The sequence below is a fragment of the Sceloporus undulatus genome, chromosome 4, assembly GCF_019175285.1.
Source record: "Sceloporus undulatus isolate JIND9_A2432 ecotype Alabama chromosome 4, SceUnd_v1.1, whole genome shotgun sequence".
In the NCBI taxonomy this organism is placed as follows: domain Eukaryota; kingdom Metazoa; phylum Chordata; class Lepidosauria; order Squamata; family Phrynosomatidae; genus Sceloporus; species Sceloporus undulatus.
This window is the reverse complement of record NC_056525.1, coordinates 128,883,222-128,900,541: the sequence shown is the minus strand read 5'-3', so window position 1 is coordinate 128,900,541 and position 17,320 is coordinate 128,883,222. Positions and strand designations below refer to the sequence as shown.

Genomic DNA, 17,320 nt, shown 5'->3' with positions numbered 1-17,320 from the left:
CATTTTAAGCACGTTTTAATGCCAACTGCATGATTTTCACATTGTTTACATTGCCATTTAAGCCTGTGATAAACTCCATAGAGTTTGGAAGAGACCGCAAGGGCCATCCAGGCTCTGAACCCTCCCTTCAGAAGCCAAGCCCTTCTCCCCTGATCCAGGCCCTCACCCCCTTCCCCTCCGCCTCTGCCTTCTCCTTTTGGGTCCTGTGAGCCTGAGGGCAGGGAACCGTCCAATTAAAGAGAATGTATGTACAGCGCTTCATAAATAAAGGTTAATAATAATAATACTAATAATAACGATAAAGCTGGTGGAGAGATGAAGAGATGGCAAAATGTTTGTAACGCCTCCTGGGCCATATCTGCCCCATAGACTAGGAGCCATGTCCTACTTCCATGCTGAACACTTCCTTCTGAACCAAGGCTGGGCTGCCTCCTCCAGGCCTGGTTAGGAAGCCATAGGGTCAGGGAAGACAAGCCCCAGCCCTGGCCTGGAGGGCTCTTCAGGGGGACCTGCAGCCTTCCTGGGGCCTCTGTGGGAAAGCTTTAGGGTTTAAAGGGACGCTTTGTCTTTCTTGGAGAGCGAAGCCTCGGCTACAAAGCCCCAGTCCTCCAGGGTCCCTCTGTTGGGTTTCCCAGGCCTCCCTTCCCCTGCCGGACACTGGCTCCACTCAGCCAGGAAGAGGCTGGCAGCTCTCACTCAAGACTTTTTCTTCAGCCTCCCATCCTCGACTGTGGAATGAGCTGCAGAAAGATAACCCACAGCAGAGGACACTGTCTGGGTTCAAAACAGCATCAGAGACTACTCTCTTCTGGCAGGTTTACCCAGATGGTTTTTAAACTGTGTGTTTTGAATGATGCATTTTAAATGTGAATTGTTTTAATATACAGTATATGCACCCTATTTGTCATTTTAAGCTGATGTGTGCTTTGGCTGATGTGCTTGTTAATCGTTGTTCTCTGCCATGACCCACAGATCAAGCCAGGGAACCATAGCAATTAACACCTGCATCTGCCTCATCCTGGTTATTATACCCAGGGTAGCCATCTTAGCCTTATGGCAAAGTGCAATAGCCTCCGGAATCCACCAGCGATGCCTCCATTTGGCCAAACAAAACGCAGACAATACAAGCTGCAAGCTTTGGGCGCCCCTCGGGGAAAGGAAGGCGTGCTCACTGGGCCCAGGGGTCTCTTTCTAGAGGCTCCTGGCGTCTTCCAGGCTATATATTCACCCCAGCGCAGTAAGCGCTCCCGGTTCCCCCGCGGCCCCTGGAGCCCATGCGCCGCGCCCTCTGCCCAGGGAAGGCCTTGTACCTCTTCAGATAGCGGGCGTCCTCTCCCTGCATGGCGCCAAGGATAACGCTAAGACGGGCAGGAGGCCGAGCGGGACCCTGCGGCTGCGGCAAGAGCAGGCAGGCAGGCAGGCAGGCAGGCAGGCAGGGAAGCGCCGCCCCGTTCCCTCCCTGGGGGGAGCGAGAGAGCGAGAGGCGTTGGTGCGCAGGCGCAGAGAGCGAGTTCCGTGGGCGCAGAATCCGGGTCTTCCGGTGGGCGGAGCTAAGGGGAAGGGGAGGGCTCCCTTCTTGTGAGGGGGCTCTATGGGGCCTCTCCCGCTCTCTTCTTGGGCTCAGTGAACAATGGCAGGAAGAGAAGGGCGCGCTCTCTTTGGCGCAGGGAGCCTTCTGCTCTTTGTCGCCTGAGGGGGGGGGCGACGCTTTGTGACTATCGTCTCTGGCTTTATGGTTGTCATGGACTGAAGACAACAAAGATTCATCTTATGACAAACTCCTATAAATTGTGTCTTTTGCAGCAAAATCAGTAATTTCACAAAATTGGAAAGGAAGGCTTAATTTATTATCACTTGGTTGTTTTTAGTTGTGATCTGCCCTTGAGCCGTTTCTGACTCCGGCTGGCTTCCCCGCGGATGGATGGGGCCTCTCCAAGCGCCCCTCTCTCTCCTCCACTGCAGTCCCGCCCAGACCCTGCTGCCCTGGGGGCCTATGGCCGCAGTCCCTGAGTCTCTCCGCCTGGTCTGCGGTCCTCCTCCCTTTCTTCTGCCCTCTTCCTCTCCCAGCAGCATTGGCTTCTCTCTCTAGGGATCCCTGCCTTCTCCATATGTGGCCGAAGGGCCATAGTCTCAGCTTTGCTTCCAAGGAGAGAGAGCCCTGGGCTGATCTCTTCAGGAAGACATTCGCTCATCTTCTTGGATTCCCATGGGATCCTTTCTTCCTGGACTGCATCATAGAATCTCTCAATTTCCTCTTCATCTGCATCTGGCACCATAATTACATAAAGTATGAACTTTGCAACATTCCTAGCAACGTTATATTCAAAAAGGACATTGAGAAACTGGAGCCATGTGTCCAAAGGAGAGCGACTAAAATGGTGAAGGGTCTGGAAGCCATGCCCTATGAAGAAAGACTTAGGGAGCTGGGGATGCTTAGCCTGGAAAAGAGATGGTTAAGAGGTGATGTAATAGCCCTGTTTCAATATTTGAAGGTATGTCATATTGAGGAGGGAACAAGCTTGTTTTCTGCTGCTCCAGAGACTAGGACCCGGAACAATGGATTCCACCTCAACATTAGGAAGAATTTCCTGACAGTAAGGGCTGTCCGACAGTGGAACACACTCCCTCAGAGTGTAGTGGAGTCTTCCTTCCTTGGAGGTCTTTAAGCAGAGGCTGGATGGCCATCTGTCAGCGATGCTTTGATTGAGAGTTCCTGCATGGCAGAATGGGGTTGGACTGGATGGCCTTTGAGGTTTCTTCCAGCTCTATATGATTCTATGATTATATATGACAATGCATATAGATCCTATTCCTCATACACACTGATCCACAATGACTGCAGGCAACAACAATACAAAAATGGAAATGGAGGCAATAATAGCAACAACAGAGGAAAGATGGCAAAATTAACAGGACAAAATGCAATGGTTATGTGAGCCATAGCACACATTAAACACAGTGGCAATGCAGGCAACGATACAACAAAATCCATTTACATACAGATCTATATACAAAGTACTTTCAGCCTCAGTGAAGTGTCTCATTTTGAAGATATATGCAGTTGCAAAGTCCATGTTGCTTGAATCATCCCATTAGAAAGCAATATAAAGCATAAATGAGGCAGCAAAGTTAAATCCAAATCCATTGCATGCTAGAACAGCTGGAGCAACATAGTTTATGGTCTGAGAAGGCATGGATATGGTGAAAATCTCAGGGTTTTGCAGCAAATTGCAGATGCATTCTGGGGAATGCCTGAAGCATGGTCTGGTATATCAGGAGACTGGTCAACATCAACATCAGGTCCTGGTGGGTCCTGGTGGGATATCACTGTGGCTTTGTCTCAACTTCCCCTTGATACTGGGAGCCAGGAAGCTGAAACTGTAGGAAAAATAGGTTCTGGGAGCCAATGAGCAACCTACCCATACCCCCACACACACACACACACCACCCTTGTATCTGGGCAAAGTGCAAATAGAAAGTGAAAGGCAGAAGTCTGGCAGAAGAATTAGGACTCTGCAGCATTATTTAAATTGGGCAGCTGTCGGCTCCACTGGGACACATGTAACTCATCTCAGAGATGGTATCATTGGAAGGCTGAGGAATGGGCAACATGGGATTCATCCATAATAACTGCCTCATGTAGGTAAAATTCTTGGACAAAGGAGTCTTGTAAATGAATCCTACAAAAGCAGAGTTCCCAGCTATTTGGTTAATACACGTTAGATTTTCCAAGGGCAAAATTGTTACCTCTTTACATGAGGCCCTTAAGCAAAAGCAGTCATGCCAGCTGGACCATGGCTGATTAATCGATGGGGCAATCACATGTTTCTGCATGTCTCTTACAATAATCCCTTCTAAGTGGCTGAACATTGGTTCTCAAATGTGCACCTATTTAGGTCAAATATATGTGTTCCATTGGACCAATGATAAAGCTTTTCTGACAGTAACAGGCCATTGGCATGTGCAAACAACAGTCCTAAATGTAGCACTGGATGGATCCTTATGTAATTCCAGCCATTTTCGTGGTATATCACACTCACAGAATATTTGCCCAAGGGGTTCCAACGACTGTAACTAAGGAGACAGGGCATTTCAGGTACATGTCCCTGAACAAAGCCATTCCCAGTGCAGCTGCCTCATCAGACTGGACTGAACTACTTGAGAGACAAAAACCATAAAATTACTCTGGATCTGAGTACTGTACATTAAATGTCTAGTGACAAATTGTGAGTACTGTTCTGTAAATTGTGACCTAAATCTGTGATTAGTTCTTGTTCTACATCTATCCAATGTGATAGGAGCTATCCTGGCAGGTCTATTCCTTGTCCTACATTGATTAGTTCAGTTGCAGATGAAATTCCTAAGTCTTTGATCTTTGTGCCAATCACACTTAACTTGTTGGTGAGTACCTCGGTATCAGTTGCATTTAAAATAGTACTACCAGTTCCAGTTCCTCCCTAATACTTTACCTAGCACATTACACTTAGATCAATGGAAGGAGGGAGCAGAGGTTTGCCACCTCAGTTCCCAGTGCTCCCACTGAGACTATGCTAGCTTGTGATATGGTCTGCTGATGGTAATAGTCTTGGAAGGGAAGTTAAGAACAACTGTTGTAATTGCCTGTGCTTCTGAATATGCAAATGAGGTGACATCTTGTCTGATTACGGTGCTACCTAAGTATAAAAGGTGCACTTTAAAACGTTCGGGCAGAAACATGGGGATATATGAGTACATAATTCTGTGGCAAGACATTTCACATCGTCCCTTGGCATGTGAACAATCTAGTCATCCACTTCCAAGTGGGGCAACAGTCTTTGACTGTAAGTTCTGTTCTAAATGCTGATTGAACTGGGGATCCTGGGGGGGTCAAACCTGCTTCAGGACCACAACGGGGAGTGCAGCAGGAAATTTCCTGCATCTATCTGTACCAGTTGGTGCTCTCTGGATCCTAAGATGGTCAAGGGAAGAAATGATGTTGTCTAAGGATGAAAAATATATTCTAGTGATGATATCAATGGGCAACTTTCTGTCATATTAGATATCACCTCCATGGAATCTAAAACTTCATAAATAATGGGATATAGAGGTGCCCACTGGCACTTAGCTTTGATGTTGAATTCTCAATTGGAGACTAATTGGGTTGGCTAGTCTTGGGTCTGTGCTTCTCCAACAGTGTTCCAATAAAGTAGGGTCACACACACAAACCATTCTTCTGTGGGGAAGCACAGAGGAACAGTGTTTGAGAGGTATTCCTGGGGGATAACTATAACAGCAAGGGGACATTCGCTCAAAGAGTGTTGTGCTGAGTGATCGACTCTGAGCATGTGCAGAGTACAACTAAATCTAAGGGGGCTCCCAAGCCAGGAAAGAGTCAGAAACACTCACAATCGGTAGATCAGGGCCTTCTGCAGTCATCTTTGAAACGAAGTGACTGTGCCATGTCTGAGGGTTTTCTTTTCCATTCTTTTAACGGATGCTTGAAAATACCCCAGTCTGCCTATTTTTCTATGTAGGATCTGCATCCGGTATATGGCTGGGGAACCTTGCTTAACAATTGCCATCAGATTAAACCATTTATTGGAGGGGGTATGCTTGGTCTGTGTGAAGTTACAATGCATAACCAATTGCCCTTGTCCTACTGAAGGAGGCTCCTTCAGAGTGTGTCTGTGTGCGTGTGGCAAGAGCAACTCCCACTGAGACTTTTCTTCATCATTTCAGCTTTCTTTTCAGCCAGATGAGCAGGTGGGAGAGGGGCTCTTAAACAAACAGCAATATAAATCAATCACCCAGGATTCTTCCTGCTTGGCTCTTTCTTGCTAAACATCTCTCCACACCGCATGGAGAAATCTGAAAGAGCGGCAATCATGTTTCCATTGTGACCTGTAAATAAGTTGAATTGGGATTTTGGGCTAATTTTTTTGGACATACATTTTTAGATTTATAGACGAGTATATACAGTACTTCTGCTAATTTGCTAACACTTCTGAATGGATCTTGATCAATGGATCATCAGCGAATAAATTTAATTTCAATTCCTCTTTACTAAAACAGTATCCTTTATGTTCTTTTTCATCCCTAATCTCATTTGCCAAAGGCTCTATTGCTAACAGAAACAATACTCACTCATAATTTTAATGCTGTTAGAATTATTCCCATCAACAATGACTTGAACCTCATTATTTGTATATATTTCTTTTATTTCCTCACTAAATTGACTCTGTAACCCAAATTCTGTACAAATTTTATACAAAATAGTTATGATTCACTGAATCAAAGGCTTTATATACATCCAATTTAATTAATGCCTCTTTTTTATGTTGTTTCGTATGGTATATAACATCGAAAACATTTCTAATTGGATTCTCGATAGCTCTCCCTTTAATAAATCCATATTGATCTTCTCCATTTAATTTTGGTAGAAGAGTTTTTAGCCTGTTAGCCAATTTTTTTGTAAAAATTTTGTAATCTTGATTACACAGAGTAATAGGAGAGTAAGGGTGCTCAACAATGGCTCCTTTTCATCCTGGAGAGAAGTGACCAGTGGGGTCCCACAGGGCTCTGTCCTGGGCCCAGTGCTATTCAACATCTTTATAAATGACCTGGATGACAGAATTGGGAGCATACTTATCAAATTTGCAGATGATACCAAATTAGGAGGAATAGATAATACCCCAAAGGACAGGATCAAGATCCAAAATGACCTGAATAGACTAGAAAGCTGGACCAAAGCTAACAAAATGAAATTCAACACGGAGAAATGTAAGGTATTGCACTTAGGGCGGAAAAATAAAATGCACAGATACAGGATGGGTGACACCTGGCTGAATGAAACTACGTGTGAAAGGGATCTAGGAGTCCAAGTAGACCACAAGTTGAACATGAGTCAACAGTGTGATGCGGCAGCTAAAAAGGCCAATGCTATTTTAGGCTGCATCAATAGAAGTATAGTGTCTAGATCAAGAGAAGTAATAGTGCCACTGTATTCTGCTCTGGTCAGGCCCCACCTTGAATATTGTGTCCAGTTCTGGGCGCCACAATTCAGAAAGGACATTGAGAAACTGGAGCGTGTCCAAAGGAGGGCGACAAAAATGGTGAAGGGTCTGGAAACCATGCCCTATGAGGAACGACTTAGGGAGCTGGGGATGTTTAGCCTGGAGAAAAGAAGGTTAAGAGGTGATATGATAGCCCTTTTTAAATATTTGAAAGGATTTCATATTGAAGAGGAAGCAAGCTTGTTTTCTGCTGCTCCAGAGAACAGGACCCGGAACAATGGATGCAAGCTACAGGAAAAGAGATTCCACCTGAACATTAGGAGGAACTTCCTGACAGTAAGGGCTGTTCGACAGTGGAATGCACTCCCTCGGAAGGTGATAGTCTCCTTCCTTGGAGGTCTTTAAACAGAGGCTGGATGGCCATCTGTCAGGGATGCTTTGATTTGGATTTCCTGCATGGCAGGGGGTTGGACTGGATGGCCTAACTGGTCTCTTCCAACTCTACGATTCTATGATTCTAAGGTTCGGGATTATCAGGGTTTTTATTAGATTTCAAAATCAAAATTATATATGCTTTTTTCCATGTCTTAACTATTAACTTTGTACATAATATTTCATTAAATGTTTTAGTCGTTAGACATTCAATTTGTTTTTGAATGTCTTGTAGAAAATACTGGTAAACCCATCAGGGCCTGGATATTTAACTCGTTTCAAATCATCAATTACTTTTTCAATCGTTTCCCTTCTTATGGGTGCATTCAAATATTCTCTTTCAACCTCTTCTAATTTAGTCTGAATATTTATCCTCTGATGTAATGTCTCCCTCTCTCTCTATAGATTTACACAGAATTTTTCATTACTTCTCTTATTTTATTCTCTTCATATAATATCTCACCATTTTCTCCCTGTATCTTATTGATCCATTTTTCTTTTTTTCTCTTTTTAAAAATCTTGCCCAAGCTTTCATGCTCTTAGTATCCCAAGCTTGAAAAGCATTTCTTGTATATAATAAATTCCTTGTACAAGAAGCCCAATCTAAATTTTGTAACTCTTTATTCTTTTTATCTCATTGTGTTTTTATGTTTTTCTTTTTAGATTTTTGGTATTCTTTCTATAAAATTTCCACTTCCTTTACCAAATTTTGTCTATAAATATGATTTTCCTTCTTAATTCCTATCTCCATATTCATGCATTTTCCTTGAAGGTGTCCCATACTGTCTGTATCGATACCTCCCCAGAATCCTTTATTTCTAATTTTGATTTAATTTCCTTAATTATCTCATTCTTGTTCTCTTCTTTCATCATCACTATAGGATTAAATCTCTACTTCTTTAATTTTTTTTAACTGATGGTATTGCTAACTTCATATACAGGGGGGCATGATCTGATAAACCAGATCCCTTCAGTTTTAATATCTTTTATCTGAATCATATTCTTCTTTCTCACTATAAAGAAATCTATCCAGGTACATTTCTTATGTCTTGCAGAATAAAATGTATTGTCAGGGGATTTACTACCTATTTTTTCATAACCCTCTGTCAAATTCCATTTATTTAAATTTATTACTGAATGTCTATATTTTACCCCATATGACTTTGGTTTTCTTAAATTAAAATCTCTGTCAACAAACAAGTCTCCTTCACTAAAGTCATCTAGTTTTGGAAAAGCCTTCTCTATAAATTTGCGTTGGTTAGCATTCGGTGCATAAATGCAGGCAACGGTAACTTTCAAATTAATTAGATTCCCTTTAATAAATATATACCTCCCCTCTGTATCATTTACTATTTTTTTATGCATGGAAGTTAATTCCTTCCCTCATTGAAAAAGCCACTCCTCTAGCTTTATTAATGCTTCTGGATTCAAACTGTAGATTCCATTTAGAATAATTAAGGAGCTTTGATTTATTTTGTTTTTCATGAGTTTCCTGAAGCATAAGGATATCCACACTATCATCTTCTAATAATTTATACAGTCTATATCTCTTGAGTACTGGAGTACTCAAACCATAGGAAATGACAATCTAAGAAGAAATGGGGTAGCATTAATAGATGAGATGAACCAAAAGCAATCACAAGATATATTGAAAAGTCTGACTGAATAATATCAATAAAACTTCAGGGAAAATCCATCAGTATAACCATAATCCAAGATTATGCTCCAGCTACAGAGGCAGAAGGAGAAGAAATTGAAAGATTCTATGCTGGAGTCCATAGAGTGCTGGACTAAAACTCTGGAGACAGGGACGTAGCCAGGATTTTAGGAAGGGGGGGGGCCCGACTAAGTGCCACCATTATAATGGGGGTTGGGGGCGGCGGTGCAGCACCCCCCCCGATTATTTTGCCGGGGGGGGGGGGGGCCCGGCCCCCCCAACCCCCCCCCCCCCGGCTACATCCCTGCTGGAGACCAGGTTTAAATCCAAGCTCAGCCCTTGGCCAAGTCACACTCTCTCATTCTCAGTGGGTGGTAATGGCAAACACCCTCTAAAGAAACTTGCCAAGAAAATCTCATGATAGGTTTGCCTTAGGATCGCCATAAACTGGAAACATCTTGAAGGTGCACAACATCAACAACATGCTGGAGTCCAGCACAAAATTGACCATGCAGCCAAATAGGATTAAAATTCAAAAGTAGGAAACAGCAGAATCAAAGGTAGTAGGAAAATTTGGACTAGGGAAAAGAAATGAAGCAGGGGACGAACTGATTGAATTTTGTGAGGCCAATTGTTTATTTATTGCAAGAACATTCTTCAAGCAACTAAGAGGTATCTATATACAAAGACATCACCTAATGGCTAATATAGAAATAAAATAGACTGTATAATTGGAAGCAACGGATGGAAAACCTCCATTCTCTCTACAAAAATGACCAAGAGCAAGTTGTGGCACATACTATGAACTGTTACTATATAAAAAATAAAGCTAAAGATACACACTAAACCAATCATCTTGTCAAAATACAACCTGAAGAACACCCCTGTAGAATTTAAGGATAATAAAAATAGGTTTGTATTATTGAAACCTAATTGATTGGGAGCCAGAAGGACTCAGCAGTAACCATGGAACCATTGCATTAATTTCTCATGCAAGCAATGTGCTTCTCAAAATTCTACAACGAACACTCTGACGATATATGAAGTGAGAAATGCCAGATGTCCAAGCTGGGTTCAGGAAAGGAAGAGGCGCTAAAGATCATATTGCAAATATACACTGGATAGTGGAACACACCAAATGTACAGATGTGAGAGCTGGACATGAAAAACAGTGGATTAGAAGAAAATCAACTGATTTGTGGTGCTGGGGAGTCCTGAGAATACCAAAAACACAAATAAATGGATCCTTGAACAGATCAAACCTAAAATTTCATTGGAATCCAAGTTTGTAAAATTAAGGCTGTCATACTTGGGCCATGTCATGCGATGGCATGAGTCATTAGAAAAGACAACAGCATTATTAAAGATAGATGGTAGTATAAAGATAGGAGGACAGCATGCCAGATGACGAGACTCAATCAGGGAAGTCATGGGACTGAGTTTGCAGGACCCAAGCAAAGCAGTGGCAGATAGGGGCTTTTGGAGATGGCTCATTCACAGGGTCTCCATGAGTCAGGGTCGACTTGAGGGAATTTAGAATCTTAGAATCATAGAATCATAGAGTTGAAAGAGACCTCAAGGGCCACCAGGACCAACCTCTGTTTAAAAATTTCCAAAGAAAAAGACTGAGGGAGTGAAACTGTAGCAGAAATGGATGAAACTAGAGACCTTGAAGATTCATAGAATCACAGAATCGTAGAGGATTGTAGAGTTGGAAGAGACCACAAGGGCCATGCATTCCAACCCACTGCCATGAAGGAACTCTCAATCAAAGCATCCCCGACAGATAGCCATCCAGCCTCTGTTTAAAGACCTCCAAGGAAGGAGACTCCACCACTTTCCATTGAGGGAGTGTGTTCCACTGTCAAACAGCCCTTACTGTCAGGAAGTTCCTCCTAATGTTGAGGTAGAATCTCTTTTCCTGTAGCTTGCATCCATTGTTCTGGGTCCTGTTCTCTGGAGCAGCAGAAAACAAGCTTGCGCCCTCCTCAATATAATATCCCTTCAAATATTTAAGCAGGGCTATCATATTACCTCTTAACCTTCTCTTCTCCAGGTTAAACATTCCCAGCTCCCTAAATTGTTCCTCATAGGGCATAGTTTCCTGACCCTTCACCATTTAGTCGCCCTCCTTTGGACACGCTCCAGTTTCTCAACGTCCTTTCTGAATTGTGGTGCCCAGAATTGGACACAGTATTCCAGGTGGGGCCTGACCAAAGCAGAATAGAGAGGCACTATTACTTCCCTTGATCTAGAAACTATACTTTTATTGATGCAGCCTAAAATCGCATTGGCTTTTTTAGCTGCCTCATCACACCATTGACTCATGTTCAACTTGTGGTCTACTTGGACTCCTAGATCCCTTTCATATATTCAAGGAAAGTGAGTTTATTTAGGTACGCCAGTGGGCCCTGCAAGAAATGGCTTTCAAAAATTTACAGTCTCTCAAATGAAGCATTCTGAGCATTTTTATAGGAAACACACAAATACATAGGAAACACACAAATCCAGCTGTTCTTGGAGGTTGGAGGGCGAGATACCTGAACACTGGTGCCCCTTTAATTTCACCAGTGCTTGAACACCCACTCGTCAGCGTGAGAGAGAGAGGACTGTGTGGAAGCGCCTATATCATCTCTGCGCCCCACAGCTCCAGAGCCAGCATGCCGGAGGTCAGTGGAAGATATTTTGCTGCCTGAGACCAGCGCCAGCGTAGGAACATCCCCACCGCTTGCAGAGGACTTTGGAGAGGGGAGGGGCGCCGGTGGGAACGGCCCCCAAAAAGTTGGCCCCCTGGTCTTTTCCCCAACCCCACATCAGCGCAGGATCATCCCCACCGCTTGCGGAGGACTTTGGAGAGGGGAGGGGCACTGGTGGGAGCAGCATCAATAAAGCTGGCCCACCGGTCCTTTCCCCAACCCTGCGCCAGCGCAGAAACATCTTCCCCATCACGGATAACTTTGGAGAGAGGAGGGGCACTGGTGGTAGCACCAACTCTATGTCTATCTCAAATTGTAGAGGGCAGTTATTGTGATAAATGAGGTTTTTTAGTTAAGAACATCTATCCCCCATTTAAGTAGTTAATCTGCAGGAAGTTAGATAAACAACTATTATCGACTTAACTATTACATTTTGTATGTCCCCTGAAATGATAAAATTGAGCACTATGAACCAGATCAGGAATCAATGGTTAAGTCTGATCTTCCATATAGCAATACCATTGCTGTTATATTCTTTAACGGGGGAAGGAGGGGAAGGGAATAATAGCAGTGGCATGTCACAGTGTGGGGCAATGGGAGATATAGCAACAGGATGAAGATGAGGTATAAGGGAAGACGAGAGCGATGCTTGAAATCTATCCTGCCATCCACTCACCCTGTTATCCCAAAAGAACCAAGGATAGACCCAATCATACCACAGACCCCCACGCTGCTCCTTTGCAATGCCAGGTCAGTTAAGATTTACGATCTGTTAGAGGATGAAAGTACCAACCTGGCTTGCTTCACGGAAAGCTGGCTGGGGAAGGATAGCAGTGTGACCTAGGCTAAGGCCCTCCCAGCTGGGTATGACATTAAGGAACAGTAAGTAAAAGTAAGACCAAATATCTGGGAGTGTACATAACAAAAAAAATTCTGATCTATTCAAAAATAATTATATTCCATTATGGAATAATATAAAAAAAAAATTTACAAAATTGGTAAAATTTACAAATCTCTTGGCTGGAGAAAATAGCTGCCATAAAAGTATTATTTTATTTCAAAATTTACCTATTATTATTAATGATAAACCATTTAAAGAATGGGATAAACATTTAACTAAATTTATTTGGAATAAAAGGAAGCCAAGGATCAAATTAAAGGTACTACAAGATAGGAAGGAGGTTTAGGTCTACCAAATTTTAAACTGTATTGCCATGCTTGTTGCCTTGATTGGATCAAAGATTGGGTACAAATCAAAAATGATAAATTATTACAATCGGAAGGTTTCGATAATGTGTTTGGTTGGCATGCGTATCTAATATATGACAAATTAAAGGCGAATAAAAATTTCAATAATCATTATGTAAGGAAAACCCTATTGAGAATCTGGCTAAAATATAAACCAATCTTTGTACCCAAGATCCCTAAATGGACATCGATTAATGAGGCATTTTTCAAAAGAGAAAGGATGAAAGATACTGAATGGGTTGTATATAGAGATTTGTTAAAAATTGAAAAAGGAGAATCTAAAATAAACACAATGGAAGAATTAGTGGAGGAAGGTCTCAACTGCAATTAGTTCCTATATAGGCAAATTATCGAAAGATACAAATTGGATAGGAAAAATTATCAGATAGAAGAAGAAGATACAGAATTTGGAACACTGTTAAGTAAAGACTCAGAACATACAATTTCTAAACTATATAAAATATTATTACAATTAGAAATGGAAGATGAAATAGTTAAACAATATATGATTAGTTGGGCACAAGATCTGGGCCAAGGGTAGGCAACCTGCAGCCCACGGGTCGGATGCAGCCCAGCAAGGCCTTGGGACCGGCCCCCGCCCAGTCTTGCCGCCGGAGCCTTTGGCCTATCAGGAGGAGGCGGGCAAGGCGGGGCAAGAGGCAGGCAAGGGGGGCAATTGTCTATAGAAGCCTCCGAAACATGCATTTATATTAACTTCTTTTTAAAAATCAGCAAAAATTTTGCGTGTCATCCATTTTGTAAAAAAGTGTCCTCCATTTGAAATTTTTGTCCTACATTTGTCCCAGTTTATTTATTTAATTAATATTTTTTTAAAAAAAATTTAATTATTTATTTTTTGGCTTCGGCCCCCCAGTTGTCTGAGGGACAGCAACCCGGCCCCCGGCTCAAAAAGGTTGCCTACCCCTGATCTGGGCAAACCAATATTTTTGGAAGAATGGAGTAAAAATTGGAACGTTATATTGAAGTACACTTTAAGTGTGGACATTAAAGAAAACTATCTTAAGATTCAAAATAGATGGTATCTAATGCCAGAAAAATTAAGTAAAATTTGTAAAAACAATAAGAAAGAATGTTGGAATTGCAAAAATAGTAACGGGAATTTTATGCATATGTGGTGGGAGTGCAAAAAAACTAAAAACTTTTGGAGCCTCATTCATAAGGAGATTGAAAAGATGCTTAATACTAAAATAAAATTCAATTGGGAATGTTGAGTGATACAAAATTAGAGGATCAATACAGGAAAATTATATTCGATATGGTAACTGCGGCTAGAATGGTAATTGCAAAAAAGTGGAAAAGCGAAGAGGACTTGTTATTACAAGAATGGTATCTAAAGCTATACGATATGTTGGAATCAGATAAACTCACAAACAGGTTAAGAGAAGGTAATGAAAAAAAGATGGGAAGACACTTGGACACCTATTATAGACTATTTAGAAGGAAAAACTAAACATAAAGAAGAATAGATATGATTTACAAATTGTGAACAATGTATGGGCCAAAATGATATATGTGTGTTTATCAGTCAACAAGAGTCCCCTATGGTATATGAATATAATAATTATTTTAGAAGGGAAATAAGAGTGTTGGAGAATATAGAGTGTACAAGTGAAGGAAACGTTTGTAAAATATTTGCAAAGGGAAACATTTAAAGGTCTACTGTAACAAATTAACGAATTAAATGGACAGTATGATGCTGTAATAGGATAGGAATATAACACATAATATTGTGGTTAAAGGGAAAAGATTAATAAATTTAACTGAAAAAGGTATGAAAAAACTAGAAAGTACATAAAAAACAGATATCTTCAATTTGAAGGACGGGAAGTAATTTTAAGTGTTAATGTATGTTTAGATAGGTATGTTTTTTCTTATATTATTTTTCTTTTCTTCTCTCTTTTCTTTTTCTTTCTCTTCTTTCTTTCTTTCTTTTTTTCTTTCTTTTTTCTTTTGCGCCCCTGTTAGCTTATTCGCTTGGATATGTATTGGTATGTGCTATATGTATTTGGTTTGTTTGAATTTTTAATCAATAAAGTTTCTAAAATTAAAAAAAGAAGAAGAAGAAACCATTGTTGAGCTCCCTTTGGGTTCTGCCAGTCAACCAGTTACAAATCCATCTAACAGTTACCTTGTCTAGCCTACATTTTACAAGCTTGTTTGCAAGAAGGTCATGGGAAACTTTGTCAAAGGCCTTACTGAAATCAAGGTATACTATATCCACAGCATTCCCTTCGACTACCAAGCTGGTAATTTTATCAAAGAGAGAGATAAGATTTGTCTGGCATGACTTGTTTCTCTGAAACCCATGTTGACTCTTTGTGATTATGGAATTGCCATCTAGATGTTCACAGACTCTCTGTTTAATGATCTGCTCTAGAATCTTTGAAGGGATGTCATATTAAGGAGGAAGCAAGCTTGTTTTCTGCTGCTCCAGAGACTAGGACCCAGAACAATGGATGCAAGATTCCACCTCAACATTAGGAGGAACTTCCTGACAGTAAGGGTTGACAGTGGAACACACTCCCTCAGAGTGTGGTGGAGTCTGCCTCCTTGGAGGTCTTTAAACAGAGGCTGGATGGCCATCCGTCGGCTATGCTTTGACTGAGATTTCACACATGGCTGGGAGTTAGACTGGATGGCCCTTGTGGTTTCTTCCAACTCTATGATTCTCTGATTCTATACTCCTACTCCCTATGAACTTTAAGGATAATCCTTATTATTTTTGTTGAATGTTATTCTGTTCTTACTATAATGTGGGCTGTCCATACGCTATTCTATGGTGTGTTCTGATCCCAGTTTTAGTCTCAAATCTAGTATCAATTTTAACTCTGGGCTGAATCTGGATAGCAGACACTAATCGCAATATTTTCACAATATTCACAGGAAGATATTTAGAACAAGGTTGCCAAGCGGTATCTATCCATATTCATGGGTACTAAATGCCTTCAAAAATAAAAAAATGTTTTATATTAACTCTACCTGAAAGTACAAGCTCAATTTTTGGTAAATCTCCAAGAAAAAATGTTGTCAGATTTTTGTGCATGTGAGAATGAATTTAATGAGTTGTTTTTCCATTTATGTTTGGTTTATTTAGAGAATGGCTGATTACACCGTAGGTCACAGTGGATGAGGTATGTGTGGTCTAAGAGCAATTAGTGATGTATGAAAGAAATAAAGATGTAAGAGTTGTATTGAGAAACAATATTACCTTCCATGCTTTTATCAGTATGGAAAGAGCCTACCCCTTTCAAGAAGCAGTTAATAAGATTTTAAATACTTATTAAAGTAACCTCTTTGACAGCAGATACACTTTCCTCCTGTCTAAGCAATCTGGGTTTTTATCACTTCTCAGCACCTGCTAGCTTAGGAGTGTGACACTTCAGAGTTTATTCTGAGCAAGTGTCAGGAGCCAGAGGCAAGCACATGCCAGAATATAGAATGACAGAGATGGCTATGGCTTAAATGACAGTATTACAGCCCTTTGAAGAGGACAGACAGGTCTTTCTTGGGGTGTCGTCCAGGTAGCTTCTTCCAGCAAATTATGGACAGAGGAGAGTATAAGGGGGCCCATTTGGCCTTTAAATCACGCTGGCACAAGACAGACGAGGAACTTTGTAGACACAGTATGTCCTTCATACTGCACAAGGCAATCTGGAATGATTTTTTCCAGAGTTATCTCTATCTACTGGAGAGGATACCTCTGGGTGAGTAAGCTAAAAAGGAGTATCTTTATTGGCAATATTGTGCATTGGTGATAGCAGGTGATTCATATGGAATGCCTATCTTCTAAAAACAAGGGTTAAGTTGACATGAACCTATTGCCTGGAAGCTGTAAGATACAGAAGCAGGGAGAATCATTTTGTTACTCAATGACAAATGGAGATCACACTTGACATGCTCAGAAAGTGGACATTTACATGAAGCCTTGGAGTGATCTAAGTTGAGCCTAGAAAAGGGTTATGAGGTTAAGTCCCGTCTTGGGCAGGAGAGCAGAGCAGAAAGTCAAAAGCAAGGAAAGTAATAATGAATAGATGAGAAGGAGCAGTAAGAGTTGTTCTTAGCTGTGCTTCTCCAGTCACCCATCCATAGAATTCATAGATATGAAGTGAAATAATATGCTCATAAAGTGTTTGTTTACAATAATCCACAAATGGGAGATAGTGAAGACAAACTTCTTTCAAAACATGGATTGTAGTCAACCATATAGTATTGACAGTAGAGTTGCAAAAGTGTGATATTAGCACACTTTACAGATTGAGAGTCACTTTATAATT

The 17,320-nt window shown here is 41.3% G+C and overlaps 2 protein-coding genes across 5 annotated transcripts in view; one reads left to right on the top strand and one right to left on the bottom strand.

Moving 5' to 3' along the window:
• Positions 1-1,451, bottom strand: part of KIFAP3 (kinesin associated protein 3) — a 173,428-nt gene extending 171,977 nt beyond the window's left edge. For 3 of the 4 annotated variants that reach the window (XM_042461751.1, XM_042461753.1, XM_042461752.1), the window contains exon 1: positions 1,311-1,451. In XM_042461751.1, the coding sequence (XP_042317685.1) occupies positions 1,311-1,342 (32 nt within the window). In that variant the 5' untranslated portion in view covers positions 1,343-1,451. The remainder of the gene's footprint in view (positions 1-1,310) is intronic. The other variant, XM_042461749.1, reaches the window with a different exon arrangement.
• A 14,930-nt stretch (positions 1,452-16,381) lies between these two features.
• NTMT2 (N-terminal Xaa-Pro-Lys N-methyltransferase 2) overlaps positions 16,382-17,320 on the top strand; it is a 44,679-nt gene continuing 43,740 nt past the window's right edge. The window contains 1 exon segment of the mRNA XM_042464366.1: positions 16,382-16,750. Within this exon segment, the coding sequence (XP_042320300.1) occupies positions 16,588-16,750 (163 nt within the window). The 5' untranslated portion in view covers positions 16,382-16,587.